This window comes from Gallinula chloropus (assembly GCF_964237585.1).
Source record: "Gallinula chloropus genome assembly, chromosome: 5".
NCBI lineage: Eukaryota > Metazoa > Chordata > Aves > Gruiformes > Rallidae > Gallinula > Gallinula chloropus.
This window is the reverse complement of record NC_140090.1, coordinates 56,873,908-56,891,542: the sequence shown is the minus strand read 5'-3', so window position 1 is coordinate 56,891,542 and position 17,635 is coordinate 56,873,908. Positions and strand designations below refer to the sequence as shown.

Genomic DNA, 17,635 nt, shown 5'->3' with positions numbered 1-17,635 from the left:
AAGCTATTAGTATGTATCACTACTATGACTTTTTTAAATGAAGAAACATAGGATGCAACAGTAAAATAATGCTTTCTGATCACTGTCTTTTCAAAGAAAGTATTGCAAACAAAGTAATTTCCTCTGATTGAAGGCTAACGAGTTGCAAGGATTTGCTTTTTATCTCAAAACTCAGTTCAGGAAGGTACTGCAGAATGCAAAAGCTCCCTCCAACTTTTAAGCAGAAGAACTACCTGTGCTATAAAGTTCCCACACCAAAAGAACTGCAGGGTCAGGGCTATCATACATACAGAATCTAGAATAATAGGATCCTTGTTCTTATTCCTCTCAGCTGTTACTGTAATTCTATAATGAGAATTTATGAGCACAGGCTGTTCTTTCAATCTATTGCATAATAATGTATGTAAAAGCTCTAATAGAAAACCGAAGAACTAAAAGCCTGCAGGAACAGCATGTATTCTGTAGAGAGATACAAACTCTCATTGCTCAAAGAATTCTCAATGGAGGCTGCATTCAGGTGTTCTACTACTTTGTTTCACTCCTCTATCCAGACACAGCACTGCCATCCATAAGGACTAAGGATCTCAAACTTCTAAAATGCATTTGCCTTTTTTCTTAAAAAAAAAAAAAATCCTGCCTAATTTTTAAGATAAGATTATACAGAAACCAGTAATAATAAAAATGCTCTATCCTAGGCTTATAATATAGGGAATAAAGAGGGGAAAAAAACAATTGTCAGATAAAGCCAAAATATGCATTCATTTTGAATAGCTTGGCCAAATTAATGAGCAAGGGACTTCATAAACAAATGAAAAGGTAAAGGCAGACAAGCTTAATTCAGGTACTGACAGGCTGCATGGTCTTAGGTAAATTCACTGGCATCCTGTACATCCTCTCACTTGAGCTGACACATCAGAATATTCATAACACTGGAAAAGCCCCCTTCTCATCCTTATAGAGACATTCAGAAGCTCATCCTTGCAAGCAAAACAGATGAATTGGATTCAAGGGCACAGGAGGAAGGAGGAGAAAAATCAGGGAGGCTGGTGTGCTTTACATGGAGTAAAGGGCATTGGATTAACAGTAGTTAACACTAGTATCTGTGTTAACCCCAGTAGCAATCCCATGGCCAATGTCCCCTACACAAGTCCTTCACAAGCATGCAATGGCTGCTTTGGGAATCTACAACATAGTAAAAGGTGGTAAAAGTTACACTTCTGCTCCACCACGTGTTCCCCTCCAGCTTTGACAACATCCCAGTGACACTTTTCAGCCAAGAACATTTGTGCAGACACTGAAAACTGTGCCAAGCAAGGTATGACTGCTTTAAGTAAAGGCAGGCTAATTAACTAGTCTTAGGAAAAAAACTCTCTCAACTAATGTGAAGCCATTCATCTCAGTACCAGAAAAGGTTATTTTCCACTAATTTGTTGCTGTTTACATCAACAAATACTTTCATCTCGAATGCAATATCATTGTCAACACATAATACCAGCCAAGAGATGTAGACCTTTAAGTGCTGTAAAAACACAGATCAATAAGATCCAGATATTCACCTTCTTATGCTCAAAAGAAGTCCAAAAAGTTTACATTTACTTGATTTACTAACAACCTTACATTTTCAATAGTTGTACAAAAAGTCTCATAAATGTTAAATCAGATTTGTGGATGGAAAAAGAACCAACTCTTTCTTTCATCAGAAAAATTCAATATTCATTTCCTTTAAAGGGGTTTTTACAGTTGGATGCTAAAAGCGTTTTATTGCATCTGGCATCCTGATGCAGTAAAAGTGACCTGTGCTTCCAGTTTTGTATTCTTTTTCCATCTGACTGCAGATTTTACACAACAGCACTTCCTTTCTGAACTTTAACCAGTTAAACTGGTCTTAAAATGTACAACACTAAAGGCTAAAATCTCCATTATCCAGATTACGCCACCTTTCAGTAACTCACCTGCTTTCTCAGACAACCTGGATTTGTGAAAATGTATTCACTGCATGTCCTGCTAAGTGCAACTCACTCTATTGCTTTACTAAGCCACACAATTCATTCTTCATGTGAGCTGCACTTGGGCTCTGAGAACCCAACTGCATGGAAGTCACCTGCCTGGCCAGCCTCCACGCAAGCAGCGCTCCACCAGCATCCGAAACAGCCTGACAACGGGAAGGCAGTGGTGTGCAGGCAAAACACATTCTGCCCACAATGCACTACATTCATTAAATCCCAAGTATGCATTGGTCTAATCTAAAGCAGGAGTTTTTATCCATCATACATTATATAAAAGAAAAGCCTCAAAAAGAGCTGGAGGAATCGCATCTCCCATAATTACAGTCCAAATGCTGGACTTCGCAGAAACCACAGAGACCCACTATTGTAGTACATACCAAATACAACTCTGGATGATTACTCTATTCATCACTGATTGAAGAGATAATAGAGCCAACACAGAAACCACTGCTCAGTCAGCTGCTTATTTGGGGACGGAGTAGCAGGCTTGTTGATTAATATATTTTTTTTTTATTATATTATTAATATGTATTTTGAATTCCAATTCACTAATTCCTTTGACAAATACATTTGTACAGGTTCAACTAATTCAAAGGGCAATCTGTCACAAGCTAACAGAATGCCTCCATTTTACAACTTTTTTTAAACTCTGCTTATAAATTTGTGCCAAATGTTGCTTGCTAACAGGAGACTATTCATTTTACTATCGTCTTTTCATTGCTTTCTTTCATAAAAAAATGTAATTTCTTTAAAAACTTGTAAATCATGACAGAAAACATCAAAGATTACTTGCAAGATGTATTGCAAAGCATGATCAACAGGGTTTCTTCCCAAGCTCATGAAGAGCTGGGGAGTAAAGACTTACGCCTGCTGTAAGAAAGTGCATGCTAAAATATTTACTTCCTTTCAATAATTTATGAAGACTACAACGGGATTACATAACACAACTTATAATTTAGATACATTTCTTCAGATATATCTTGTGAAGTGCTCTTGAAATAGAGGTGAGCAAAAACCAGAACTACATGTAGATGAAATAGAACATTAGTAAAAGCAAACAGCAGCGCATTGAGGACAGCAAACTGAAAGCTAAAATACTGAACTGTGGAAACAGTTTCATATGACGGACAGAACACCTAATCGGTTATGAAAGCAGTGAGGATCATGTAACAAGCAAGGACAAAAAAATGGGTACCACTTCAGTATTTGTTTTACTGCAGAACATAACAAGCTATACAAAGCCATCAGCACATACCACAAAACTTTCAACTTCAGTAAGTTTAAAACTTGAGAAAGAACTGAACAGTGGTTCTGGAAAGATGAATGTGAAAAAAATTACAAGCAAATACTAGAAGATAGTGGGAGGAAGAAGAAGGGGTAGATACATCAATTCAAAAAGTCCTCCCAGAACTTTGCTAAGCTAAAACACAAGAGTAAAATCTGTTAGCATGACCAAGGAAAGAAAAAAATAACTTAAGCTTCTGGGTTTGAATATTCAGGAGCTCCACAGCAAGAAAGCCCAAAGCCTACATTTGTCAGGCTTACAACCATACGCTGAAAGCACAACCTAGACAAAAGTGCCCTGTCTGAACCCAAGGAAAACAAGGATTAGGGTCAACCACTGCACACTTGCTGAGAGTATGAAACACTACTTCCTTCACATCTTCTCCTGCAGAGGAGCTGTGAGCATTGTCTCACCCTTCTGTTTTACAACCCCAGAAGAAAACTACTGAGGACCAAAAGGGTTTCCTGACTGCACAGACTGATACAGGGCCTCAGGGAGCAGTGAGAGACACTGTGTTCCCAACATGCTGTCTGAAGTGCAAGAGAAGTATCCACACACACTGTATTTCCATCCAAATCATTACAGACCAACCAAATCTTCAGAAATTCCTCCAGGGAGTTGACAGATGTTAAGAAGATATTATAGCAAACAAAATACCATGAAGTGTTTCAGCTATTTGTTAGTGGATCTCAAGCCATATATTTGCAGAACCCTTAAGAGACCAAGAATTAACTCAGATGGATCAGTTACAAGAAATTAAAAAAACAAACAAACAAACAAAAAAAAACCCAACCAAAGAAAGACAAAAGACCCAGCAAAAAAAAAAAACCCCAAAACCAAAAAGCCTCAAACTACAGCAAAAAACCCTCCCACCCTTCCTCCTCCAAGGCTGCATCAAGTAGACAGCAAAGTTAACCTTTTGTTGTTACTTTTTTTTTTTTTTACAAAAGCAGGACGTCGCATCCATTGAGTAATGCTTGGTTGCCTCTGAAGTGACAGAATTTGAGAACACACTATGCATGACTACATGTCAACCCTATAGCTGCCTGGAAATAGATGCCATACAAGTCAGTGATAACACAATAAAGCTATTCTAAATGTTTGTTACTTAAGAGCATACAGTTATTAACAAATACATGGCAAATTAGGTTTAAAAAAAAAAAAAAGGATCAATCCTAGAGAAGTCAACATGATTCATGAAACAAAGAGTTACTAAAGTTTGTGGAAGAGAGTGTTTATTTCCTAGAAGTCTTGTTTCCAGTAAACTAAACAAATCCAGCAGTTGTAAAACTGTCACTTGTTCATTTGCCAGTAGGTGTCAATTGCTGAACTAACTTCAACGAAGATAATTTTTGTGTTTCTGTTAGTAGATAAAGCAAGAATTATAAGAGATTCGTACAGGCTGTCAGGAGGAGAAGTAAGTTTTTTCAGACAAGTAACAAGTGTTTATCTTTGAAAGAACATCACAAATCACACTTGCAACTCAACACTCCCTGTGAATAGTGAAAGGATTTACTTTGTTATATAGGGCTGTAGAAAGTGTGAAGCAATAAACTGAAATCACAACAACATAAAAGGACAGTTGACACCATAGCCAGTGTGAAAATAGGGAATGAAAGACTACACGTTGTTGTGAAAGAATTACCATTTAATGGGAGGAGGGATAATGTTTGCTTTGGAGTAAGAATTAAGGCCCTCAGATTAAGTAACTTGAATTGCAATTACTAAAAAGCTATCTGTAAACAGCCTGTCAAACTGATAAACTAACAGTGTTAAGCAAGAAAATACTGACAGTTGAAGACAAAGCTGGACAAGCTGGGTGGCATCAGACATATAACCACCTGGTGGCTTCAAGAAGAAAAATCATAAAATTTTAGTGCCAACGGTGGTGTTTGTTACAGACTGGTGTGCAAATTCCCATAGGAAAAGGTATAACTGCGATATGAACAGTGAAGAGCAAGAAAAAACACGACTTAAAAAGTGACAACACTTGCAAAGAACTGCACAGCTAAAACAATAATAGTCTGTTAAAAGTTAAAAAATGAAGGCAATACGTGATGTGGAATAAAGAGAATCCAAGACTGACAGTCAAAATAACAACAATGCAGAGAGATTTGGCTGTGGAAAGAAGAAAATCATGCATTTGTAAAGACAGAAAGACTTTTCCATTCAAAAGATCCACTCATTAGGATCTCAGTATATATTCAAAGAAAGGAAGCGTATGCAATGCCTTTCTGTTAAAAACTCATCTTGGAAAAAACATAATGCTAGCTATCCTCAGAGCCACAGCCTGACTCCTACATGTAAGCTGATCATTGACAACCTTGATGAAGGAATAGCACCGACCCTCAGCAAGTACGCCGATGATACAAAGCTAGGAGGAGTGGCTGACACGCAGGAACACTGCGCTGCCATCCAGCGAGACCTGGACAGGCTGGAGAGCTGGGCAGGGAGAAACCAGATGAGGTTCAGCAAAAGCAAGTGTAGAGTCTTGCACCTGGGAAGGAACAACTATTTGTATCAGTACAGGCAGGATGACCTGCTGGAGAAGAGCTCAGTGGAGAAGGACCTGGGGGTCCTGGTTGGTGACAGGTTGGCCATGAGCCAGCAGTGTGCCCTGGTGGCTAAGAGAGCCAATGGGATCCTGAGATGTATCAGGAGGAGTGTAGCCAGCAGGTCAAGGGAGGTGATCCTCCCCCTCTACTCTGCCCTGGTCAGGCCCCACCTGGAGTATTGTGTCCAGTTCTGGGCTCCCTGGTATAAAAAGGACAGGCATCTCCTGGAGAGAGTCCAGAGAAGGGCTACAAAGATGATTAAGGGCCTGGAGCATCTCCCTTATGAGGAAAGGCTGAGTAAGTTGGGAGTGTTCAGCCTAGAGAAGAGAAGACTAAGGGGGGAACCTAATTAAAGTTTATAATTATCTGAAGCAGGGGATGCAGGGGGAATTGGCCAGCCCCTTTTCAGTGCTCTGTGGAGACAGGACAAGGGGCAATGGCTGCAAGTTGGAGCACAGGAAGTTCCACACCAACATGCGGAAGAACTTTTTCACAGTGAGGGTGACAGAGCCCTGGGACAGGCTGCCCAGGGAGGTGGTGGAGTCTCCATCTCTGGAGATACTCAAGACCCGCCTGCGCCTGAGTGATATGTCCTAGGGAGCTGCTTTGGCAGGGGGGTTGGACCCGATGATCTCTCGAGGTCCCTTCCAACCCCTACAATTCTATGATTCTATGATTTCTTTTAAGCAGTATTTATTTAAAAAAATAAAATAAAATTACTGTGCATTGAAGAGTGTAAGAAGAATCACATTTTTAAAGCACTAAAGGAAAACTCAGAAGTTTCATTATCGTACTCTAGGGTAGGTAAAAATTGTCTTGAATCCAGAAACTATAATCCTGTCCTGGCATCATATTACTCAGGTCACTTATTGTAGGCTGTAGAAGTAGTATAGGGTATTAACAGTCTTCAAACATACCCTTTAAGTCCCGTCACAGAGGCTTTTTTAGGCAACATGTGCCAAAACAAGATACTAAATAGCTATTGTAAAAAGGAAGAAATGAGATTTTGGAACAAAGGACAAAATAAAAAACAAAGTATTGAAACTAGAAGTACAGTAGATAATTAAGAGATGCACAGAAAGAAATAAGGATACTGTGTTACTGATTTCCATAGTAAACAAATTGAATGATTTCAGGCTGAAGTATCACAGAAGAAGGGTGATATCTGGCTGACACTATATAGTCTGTAGATAATCTTTCATAACACAGGTCTTCCACCTTTTCCTTACAGGTCCAGAAAATTATCTGCTCAGATACAAAAGGAATATCTGGTCCAAACCCCCTGTTCAAGCAGGGCCACCTAGAGCCAGTGGACCAGGACTACGTCACTTCACTTCAGGGCTTAGGAAGCACTTATGTTCAAATGCACCATAGAAACTGGCACTTTTAAAATTTATTTTTTAAGGGAGCTCTTTATTCTGTATTCTTTTCCTTGCTGTTATCATGACCACTCAAGTGGGAGACTAGCCAGTGACTGTCACGTAAAGCTCTGTTACTAGTTTCTATCCAACTCCTAAGTGACACTGTTGTTCCGTGCTTGGCACGCCAGGCACTGAATCTCCATAAATAATTATTCTGATGTCAGAAAAGCAGGACTGTAGCTTTATTCAGAGAGCCTACCAGGCATGGGGACTGGGCAGATAAAAGATGCTTCTATTTACACACAAAAATCTTTGTGATTATCCAAGAGCAAAGAGAAAAGAAATATATAGAGAGCATGACAATGTAATGAGTATTTGCTTCTTTGGAGGGAAGAAGGTGGGGTTGAAGCACAAAGGTGGGATGCAGGGATTACAGCAGTTTATATCCCTCAAAATTTGCTATTTTACATGCACAGCATGAGCTTTATTAATACAGGGGAAAGAGGAAACATAAGGGGAAAAAAATGTATTGTCCACTAAACCAATTTTGAATGATGAGAAAAGTACACAAGAAAAACTTGTAAAAAGCAACAATGCGTCACACTGCATTTTTATTTACTTACACATTCAAAAGGAAAAAAAAGGCAGATACACCCATGGTGAAGGCAGATAAACCTATGAAGTGGAGTTTCTTCTTCAATGCTATTACCTGGCTGCTACAGAGGTAGGAGCGCTGGCTTCCACCCAATTGCTTATTCGACCACACATACATGAGGTTCATTTTTGTTGTATCCCTCATGCTAATCTAGGCAGGGGAAGAGAAAAAATCTTGTAGGACACTCCACTATTCAGGACAGACTCTTCTCTGAGTCACATTATACAAATTACATCACTCCTTCCTCTCCTTTCATATTAGGAGCGTGACATTACCGAAGAATGAGAACCCCAGTTTATCCAGTTGTTCACCATACAGAAGCTGCTCCGTATCTGCTGACTCATGCTGCTGCTGCTCTCCAGGCTTGCTGCCTTCTTTCAATGGAGGAATTGGAACAGCATATATACCAAAAACTCTGGCACAACATGAATTTATAGTAATGAAATCATGTTCTGTCATCTTTTCCTTTCCAAATCCTAACATGTTTCAGTGATTTGACTGAAACTAATCCCACATTTTCTTAGTACCAACTTTTAAGAACAGTCATCTTAGTGTTATTTAAGATTACTTCTTAGATCATGGTCTTTTTCTGTACAATACACCCACTGTTATATAGATCACCTTCATAAATTAACTCTGAAACACATGATAGCTGTAAAACATATAGAATCACCTTAACTTCACAACAACTTGTGAAGGTTTTCCAAACTATTTCAAAAAAAGATCATTTAATTAGGAAGGCTGGCAGCAGAAAACACCTCCAACAATAGGTAGGGGGATTAAGATTGGGAAGAACATCTGAAGCATGTGCACATACCTTTCTCTAGTTACTTTTATGAATTATGAGTTTAAAAACCACAAATGAAAGATTGCATTCTCTGTCCTAATGAGAAGATGCAAAGATTCCCCCTCTGTTTCCTTATCTGGGCTTAATTATTAACCCCAAAATCTTCCTAATTTCTTCTGAAAGTTGTAAATGTCTTTCTGAGCTGCCTGACAAACAGAAACAAAGGAGATCAGACGTAAAATATCTATTAAATGTTAATGAAAATCAGTGTCTGATACTCAGGAATAATCAAATAGATCCCTTTTCTGCCTCATAAGGAAGGCTCAGGTAAGCAGGGAAATTAAAATATTCTTTTACCAGAATATGTGTACACATATAATTATCAATGTCAAACTGAACATATCCCAAAATCATGAGCTATTTACATTTTTTCACTGATGCATTCATTTCACTGGCAAAATTTGTGATTTCCAACAAACAGAACTACCCTTGTGAAAATATATTCCAGTAAAATGGGGACCAGGAGGAGGAGATCTAAGTAAAATTCCTGAAATGCTATAGCAACTCAGTATTTGTTGGGATTCCATTCAAAGAACTCATATGAAGCCTCTGGGGAGCTGGCATGCAAACAGATTCAGTTATGATGGTTTGTCATTCAACGTACCAGTATAAAACCTGTCTCAATGCAGCTCTGAAGTAACTTGCAAACATGTCTATTAGAATATGCTGATTATTATGCAAATAAATTTTGCTATTGATATTAAGTCACATTAATATTATTATCTTTTTCAGTAAAAGATGTGAGGGAGAAAAAGTGATTGGGAAAAAAAAATTATACTTCCGAATTACAGGTCTATAACCAGACTATAAAACAAACATGCTGGCTTCAAAGAACTCCCCTGGCTGTTAACATAACTACTGAACACCTAACTCACTTCAATCATTTGAATAAAAAAAAAAAATCAAAACTATGGAGAACACTAGATCAGAAGATTTGTTTAATAACAAGTCACTTAATTTTTCAGTTATTAATACCTTTGATCATTTGGCACATGCTAAGGGCAAAAAACACTTCCAAGCACAGCCCTTGAGGTGAAATACGGAGATCAGCACTCAGAACAAGTTTCAATATTTCAAAACACGAACAAACCACAGTTCGGAAAGAATTCCACTCTGAAGCATACATGGGAATAATGAATCTCTCAGAAATAAAATGTCAAATTCTAAACAACCCTTCCTGCAAGGTACTGCGTATCAGAAAGTTAATAAAACAGAAAATAGAGGCCAGGTATCCTAATCTTGCAAATGAATACTGTTAAAGCAAAAGTTCTCTTTGTGATGGCAAACACTAGCTGTTCATCTACCTACCTTTACTTAAAATATAAAAGGTAAGGAACAAAGAATTGACTATGTGCATCCACAGAGTTAGAAAAATGGCAAGGTTTAAATGTACCTTTCTTCTTTAAGTTAGGAACATGGAGCTAGAAAGGATCACTTGCATCTTCTATCTCAGGCATCACTTCAAGTATTACACAAGCTTACTGGATTTTACCTTAAAGGAACTTCCTTCTTTGGTAGACTCTATTTTTGCATCCGGTTGTCCTAAAACTTTAGAAACTTTCTTCTTCCTATTGCCAGCCCCAATTTATTCACAGCAAATTAAATAATACCCTTCCTTCAGGCAACATCATGCAAGTGTGGTCTTGATAAAAATCAAATGAACATGTCACAGCTTCCCGTATCTTCAGCAAATAGATCAGTCAACCCTAAAATCTTGTTCCTGCATGCTGGAGTTAAAAGTTCAACTCAATGACTGCAACAGATGTCCGCTTAAGGATGTGGGTAGAAAACTGACTTGCCTATTGCTGTCAGGGAAGTCTCCAGATGCCTGACACAACATTGGAACTTTAAATATGCAAGAGCCTACATTCCCTGTCCAAGGCAAATGACTTTTACACAGATTTCACAAGAAAAGTATTTGTGCAAGTGAAGAGAGAAACTGACAGCTAACACAGCTACTCCAAGAGCATCTTGCTGTTAGAAGTCTTCTGTCCACATTTCTTTTTCCACTAGTTCTTTTTTTTCTTTCCTTTTTAAGTATTTTGTCATTCCTTGAGACATTAAAAACAGAGGAAAATAATCAATTCATTGCATACAGGAGTAACAGGGTTGAAGCTTGCAGCCACTTCCAAAGGTTTAAAAGGCCATGACCTTGGCTAATAATATTTTTAATTTTTATGATGCTTTTGACTGTGTACAATTTTTACATTACATACACATACATGCTTGCCCATATATATTTTTATACGCACACCCATGTATAAACCAAATGTAGCCATTTGCAGCACAGTGTTTTACTACCTCAAGGGTAGTTACAATGTATCCAAATGTAACAGATTTTTACAGGCAACAACTACATACAGCCATGAAAATTATTAACATTCACTACACAAAATGGGTATACTTTCTCCTGGTAAAGATGCTTGAATACATTTTTTAGTTCAACTTCTTCGATTTGATGAACAGAATCGTCCTACATTTCCCAAAGGTAACCTTAAAATCTTGCTCTCCCAGCTGCCAAGAGACAGGCTCATTAAGTCAGGAGATTAATACTTTACTTACCAATGCTACTCAGAGAACTGCTGCTTTCAGAATCAGAAGGCATTATGGACAGCACACTGTAAGTAGACCCTAAAATTAGAAGAAAAAAAAAAAATTACTTGATTTTCTTTTCCTCTCAGCAAACTAGGCTAAGCATTTTCTTGATACTGTAGATTAAAAACATGCTAAATTAGAGAACATGCATCCCTAACACACACAAAAAAATCTAATAGGCAAAGTATAATTTGTGAATGAACGTTGCACTGCACACGGAGCAAGAAATAGTTTTGTATGAAATAGTAAAAACAAGTTCAGCAAAATACTGAACTAATACCACTTATTTCGGATGCACTGAAAATACAAAGTTTCATCTCTACATTAATAAGATTATGAGTGGTGTCTGTGACAATGCTCAGAATCTATTTGGGCTTATCTTTTTACATGTGCCAGCTCTTATTTCACTGTGAAACTGATCTGTATTCTTATCCTCAAACTTCCTTCAGACTCGAAATTTCAATTCATTGGTAAATAAATTTTGCTTGCAATCCATTTGCAACTTTCTGCACCTGGTCTTAAAAGCTGTCTGCTGTTACTGATGATAGTAACAGCAATTTTTTTCACTTAGACAGAGACACCTTTTATTTTAGTTATTTTAGAAGCATACTAGATTCTACTTACCAGAAGAACTAGAAAAACAGGTCCTACTTCAAAACCTTACAAACTAAACAGCTCCACCACCCCTCACAAACAGGATCAACACACTGCAGTAAAGACCAGGAGTGATTATGTGCAAAAGCAATTTGAAATCTGGTCCATTTTCAGCACTAGCCAGGATGCAAGACCTGTTTTCACAACAGCCAAGCTCAAAGATCATTTCAATACTTTCAGGAGCTGCCCTTCCTATAGTCGTCCATCTTCTGATTCAGTATTTCAGTATTCTGACTCAGTTTCACTTTGAAATTACGAAATAAAAGCTGAAAAGTAGCATGAGGTTAAACACATGGATTTACCTTTGATATAGATTAAAGAGGACAGCCTGGGAAATAACAAAGAAATCCTAGTTTTTGCTTAACATCTCTGCTTCTCAGTGAGAAAAGAAACATCAGTGACTACCATGGCATTAAACGAAGGAAACACACGATGTGATAAAAGAAGTTTACTAACACCAAAATCATTAACAGGAAATTGAATTAAAGAGAGTGCTCGAAAACACACTTAGGGCTTGATCTTCAGCTAGCAAAAGTGACGTGAGCCCCAACTTAAATGGGGTGTGTTTATTTATCTTTTAAAAAATAACAAGGCTCCCGCATTTAATAAAAGGAGTAATGCCAAGGCAAAAGAAAACTGAAGTATTTGAATGTACAGAAAACTCTCTTCAAGTAAATCCTCTGTTTTTATTAGCAGTCATAGCTGAAAACAAGTACAAGAAACTGAAATGTGAAGGTGACTGTTGAATTTGACAAATACCTATGAAGAAATTATTCAAAAATATATTCATACAATCAAAGATTATTTGTCACTCCTAAGTTTTTTGTTTTGTTCTGATTTTTAAATAAAATGTATGACAAGCATGTCACACACAGAGGCTTCAGGAAAAAATATCTTAGATGTTTTTGCTTTGATTTCAAATGTTTTCACATAACAATTGAAGCTGTGTTCCTATTACATTAAATCTTATTTTTTTTTTAATAATTTCTGCAGTAATTAAAATCAGCCTCTTTGCATGTTCTAAATATATGACCTGCAGTATTTCTTGTACTCTGGACTAGAAGGATTAGAGTCATAAAGGAAGCTGAAAAAAGTAGATCAATATCTTAAACATGTTTATGACAGATAACATGTACTCAGATTGCATCAAATCTGTGTGGGACTCAAGCACAATAAAATCTTGTACCAAGAATTGACGCTTCATTAGGCTCGGCAATTTAAGGCAAAATTGCCCAGTTCCTCTAAAAGGTTATATAGGAATCCTATCTCTAATACTGGAGAATGACTCAAACCTTGATCATCTTAGCTGATTCTGATTTTATTTATCCTCAGGAAAGACTGATCCTCTCTATCTTCTTTGCCAGCATCAAAAGCCAGTGCCAGCACTTAAAGCAAGTTAAATTCTGCTCTCTAGAACAGATAGAAAAGTTTCTGAGGCTGACTTCATCAGTGGAGACATATGACTCCACACGATGTTCATAAAACATTAGCTCAGATCTGTAAACACAGGATCCAGCATGCATGGCATGTTATCACAAGAAAATGCACAATTGTGAAGAAGGCAGGAATCATCTGACCCATTCATAATTCCTCACTTCTACCAAACCAACCAACCAAGTCTAGTAACAATTGTTTGACTTTCAAGGCTGTTTGTGGGTATTTTGGTTTGTTCTTAATGTACCCAGAATGTGTGTCCATTACCTGCAACATGTACCACCTTTGTCATCAGAACTAGTATTAGTAAGCACCAGAAACAATAACCAGAGAGGCCTACAGAGCTTTTACAATATAAAAATCTTTCTTTTGGGCACTGAACTGATACACATCCACGTATTCAATTTGGGCTAAAGAAGCACTGGACTTAACACAGTCTGCTTGATCAAACTAGCTCTGAACCTGAAAAACGCTCTACAACTTAATTTCCCTGCTCTACAGGACACCTCATGACAAATGAAAACACTCAAAATCACCCCAACAGGAATTCAGATACAGGCAAAAAAGGAAGGAAAAAAGGCACAAGCTAGTTTTTATAACCAAAGGCCCCAGAACACCCTGTTTATTCATGAGCTGCACCACAATTGTATTTTAAGACATTTGTTGCAAAGCTGCCACCACCACTCTCTGGTAGACAATTTTCCACTTGGTTTCAAATTAGTAGACCTTTCTGACCGTCCATCTTTTCAAATTGTAAAAAAAAGACCACAAAACAGAACCCAACAAGTAGCCATGACTACTTGTGCAAGCTAATGTTCAAAGTGCCTCACACATACGTGTTCCCATGCCTATCACCATACTCATCCAAGTACTTGTCTTTCCTATTTTTCCTCTAGTGTTCACTGTGCATCCTCAAGTCCGGCAAGTACAAAAACTTGCTATTTTTGATTTCAAATCACTGACTCAAACATTTTTTGACATATTGTTTAAATTCAAACTTACAACTTGAAATGACACGATTCTGAGAAACACAATAGATAATACTCAGACTTAACTTTAATTTTTTAAGTTACCTTTTACAGATGCACATTTCTGCAGAGAGGAAAAAGAGCATAAGCATCCTGTCTTTGCAAGGCAGGTTTGCTTTTGGGGCATTTCTTTTTTGCTCATCCAGGATTAAGCTTTGGATCAGTTCCTGGCAATATTAAGCAGCTTTGGCAGACCAAAGGGATTTAGAAACTGCTGTAAGTATATACTTGAGAGTCTTAAGAATCCCACTTCCTTCTATTTTCGACAACTACATCAAGTCAAATTTCCTTAAATCACTACTATCTTTATTAATCAGATGACAGGAAGACCAGACAAAAACTTGCAAATTCAGGAAAGGAACTAGTTGCTTAACTCTCAAAGCGACCTCTGGGGACAGCAGAGGAACTACATTCTGGTTTGCCTCCATCTTTCACACAATGTTCACAAAACACAGTGATATATAATTTCCTTGTTAAGAAAGTCAATGAGGGGGGAAGGGGGAAGAAAAAAAAAAAAAAGAAAAAATGAACAAACCAGAAAAAAACCCCAACAAGTCAGCTCATCAGAGATGACCAATCTAGACTAATGGAATTATTAGGACAAAGTTTAAAACAGAACTCTTCTGTCTTTCTAACTGTTGAATTGTGAAATGCCACATAACACTGGGTATCACCTGTACTTCAAAGCAAGGCTGAAAAAGACAAGCCCGTTCATCATAAAGGAAAGCCTCCAAAACAAGGTTACACTTGGCACCTTCTGTAAGAAACCAGTACAAAGGATCAAGTAAAATTTCTTCTAGGACTAAATGCTGAATCATGGCATGAATTCTGAGAAAACCACTGTGTCCGAATTTCATTATGTGGAGATAAACACAATGTCAGGGTTTTCACAGCTGCTCTCATCCCCTTCCATACAAATACACATGCATAGGCAAGCTCTGCTCACGGCTCTAAAGCCTAGTATATCCAAGGAGACTGTAGTGTCAACATAGGACACAGGGTTGACTGTCCACATGCTTTCAATTACTTTTTCCCCAAAATGTATATTTAATTCTCAAAATTTTTACAAAACCATATTTATAACACAACTGAAGGCTATTTCATCTTCCAAATTTTACTATGTTAATTAAATGCCTGTATAGGCGTAAAAATAATTAGTCTCAGATACACACATTCAACACAGGGACAAAGAGTATACTGAACCTGCTTTGGTGTGTGAACAACCAGGATTTCATTCAAGAAGCATTAGGTGTATCATCCCAAGAAGACGGGAAGTGCTATGGTCTGAGCCGCACAGCTCTTGACACATTACCCATCATTAAGGATTGATTAAGATCTCCAGAATGTCTGACTCCTAAATTAAACTTATTTTCTAACTAGGAGTTCTTCGCTCACCGAAGGACTGAACCTAGGAGGAGTGCTTTGCACAGGTTTGCTACACCTCTGCTTTTAAGGATGGCATTAAACAACTCTCTGTGCTCTCCTGCTGTGTATTTCCATTATTAAACTCTGCTCTTTCCTCCCACCCTCCCCAGCACAGTGACTGCCAGCTGATTCAACTTCTTGTCAGCAAATGATGTTTCTGATGGAGGTCCAACACACCGGATGAGAGGGCAGCGTGACAAACATTTGTTTATCCACATCTCCGCGCACCAAACCAAACGGACTTTGGCAGGATTCCAACTTGCTGTGGGGGAGCAAAAAAGTTTGATTAAAACTGGAAGTGACCCAGATTACAATGTTCCCATTGCCTTTACAACAAACAAAACTGCCCAAGGAGCTTAAGATCACATGGATCTGCCATGTTCTGTCTCTGAGGATATTCTTTTCTTGGCAGCCTGTGCAGTCAGGTTTGTCAGAAACCATAAGGGACAGTCATTTCTTGCAAGTTGTGTGATGCTCAAACATTAAACCCTGACCTCATCCAAAACTTTCAATTGGGTATTGGATCCCACCCATAACATCATTATTTCAAATGTTTCACAGTCATTTACCTTTAAGGATATGAGCAACTCTGAGAAGAACAGGTGCAAACTTAGCAGTAAAATAGCAGTAGAGGTCATATCAGCAAGTTTGCTTTCTCTTCTCCCCCAACTGCTTTTAAACATAGCTCTATTACTTATTCTGCACACCTACATTTCCTCAATACCGCGCCCTGCAGCACAAAATTGTCTTATTTTTTAGGACACTGTGACAGCCAAACAAACATTAAATGGCTTTTTAATAATGAAGCAACTAAAATTTTACAATTTCTATTTCCCAAATGCCTCAGTCTGTAACAGTTTTACAGAGACAGTAATGGTCTAAAAGTTTATTTTCCTTTTGGAGTAGAGAAAATATTTTACAACACACCAATGAAATACTAAGATACTACTAATAGAAGTCTGGTTTTGGAAAACATAGACACTTCAGATGCTTAAGGCATCTTTCAGTTCTATGCAATTAAGAATAAACTCCCGTTAAGGACAGAACACTTCATAAACGAACAAGGACTTTGGCATCTTTCTCTGAAACATTTATTAAAAATCAACCCTGGTGACAGAACAAGAAGTCAGGATGATTCTGATTTAATATGACAATTTCTGTGTAAATTTAGATTCAGAAAAGTTAAGTAACCTGCCAGAGGCCAGAGACATCACCAAAGAAGCCCTGAGTTCAAATGTTTAAGTTCTAGTTGTCAGTCATACAGTCAAATACAGTGTTTGTTCTTCAGTTGTTAAAAACAACATATCTGTAAAATTCCTATTTTTCAGCAACATCTGTTCAAAACACTTCATAGGAGAATAAACCCACAGACATACTTCCAAATACACATTCCTAAGCAGCACATACACTCACTGCTTTAGTAGTTTGGTTTTTTGGGTTTTGTTGTTGTTTTGGGGTTTTTTTTAGCCAGGAAGCAATACAATGAGTTATACTGAAAAGAATTTACAACCTATCTTTAAGAGAAATCTAAGTGACTGGATGATTGTTGTACATCTAAGACATGAATTATGAAAGGAAGCAGACGGTGCCTTCAATACACAAAAAGAAGAGAAGCAGTGAGAAGGATAACATTGAAGGGCATGATTAAAAACAAAGTAGTTGATTCTTCTACATTATCGCTTCATCATCAGGATACACTAATACTTTATTAGTGTTATTTGTTCTCGTTTACTTCATTCTGAGTATTGGGTCAAATCATCCTCTTCACAGAAAAGACTCAAAATTTTTTA

The 17,635-nt window shown here is 37.7% G+C and overlaps 1 protein-coding gene across 1 annotated transcript in view; it reads right to left on the bottom strand.

Annotated features, from left to right (window-relative positions):
* The window catches only part of DLG5 (discs large MAGUK scaffold protein 5), a gene marked incomplete at both ends in the record, with an annotated part of 103,729 nt that overhangs the window by 53,720 nt on the left and 32,374 nt on the right, over nt 1–17,635 (bottom strand). The window contains one exon of the mRNA XM_084265573.1: nt 11,272–11,340. Coding sequence (XP_084121699.1) covers nt 11,272–11,340 — 69 coding nt within the window. The remainder of the gene's footprint in view (nt 1–11,271; nt 11,341–17,635) is intronic.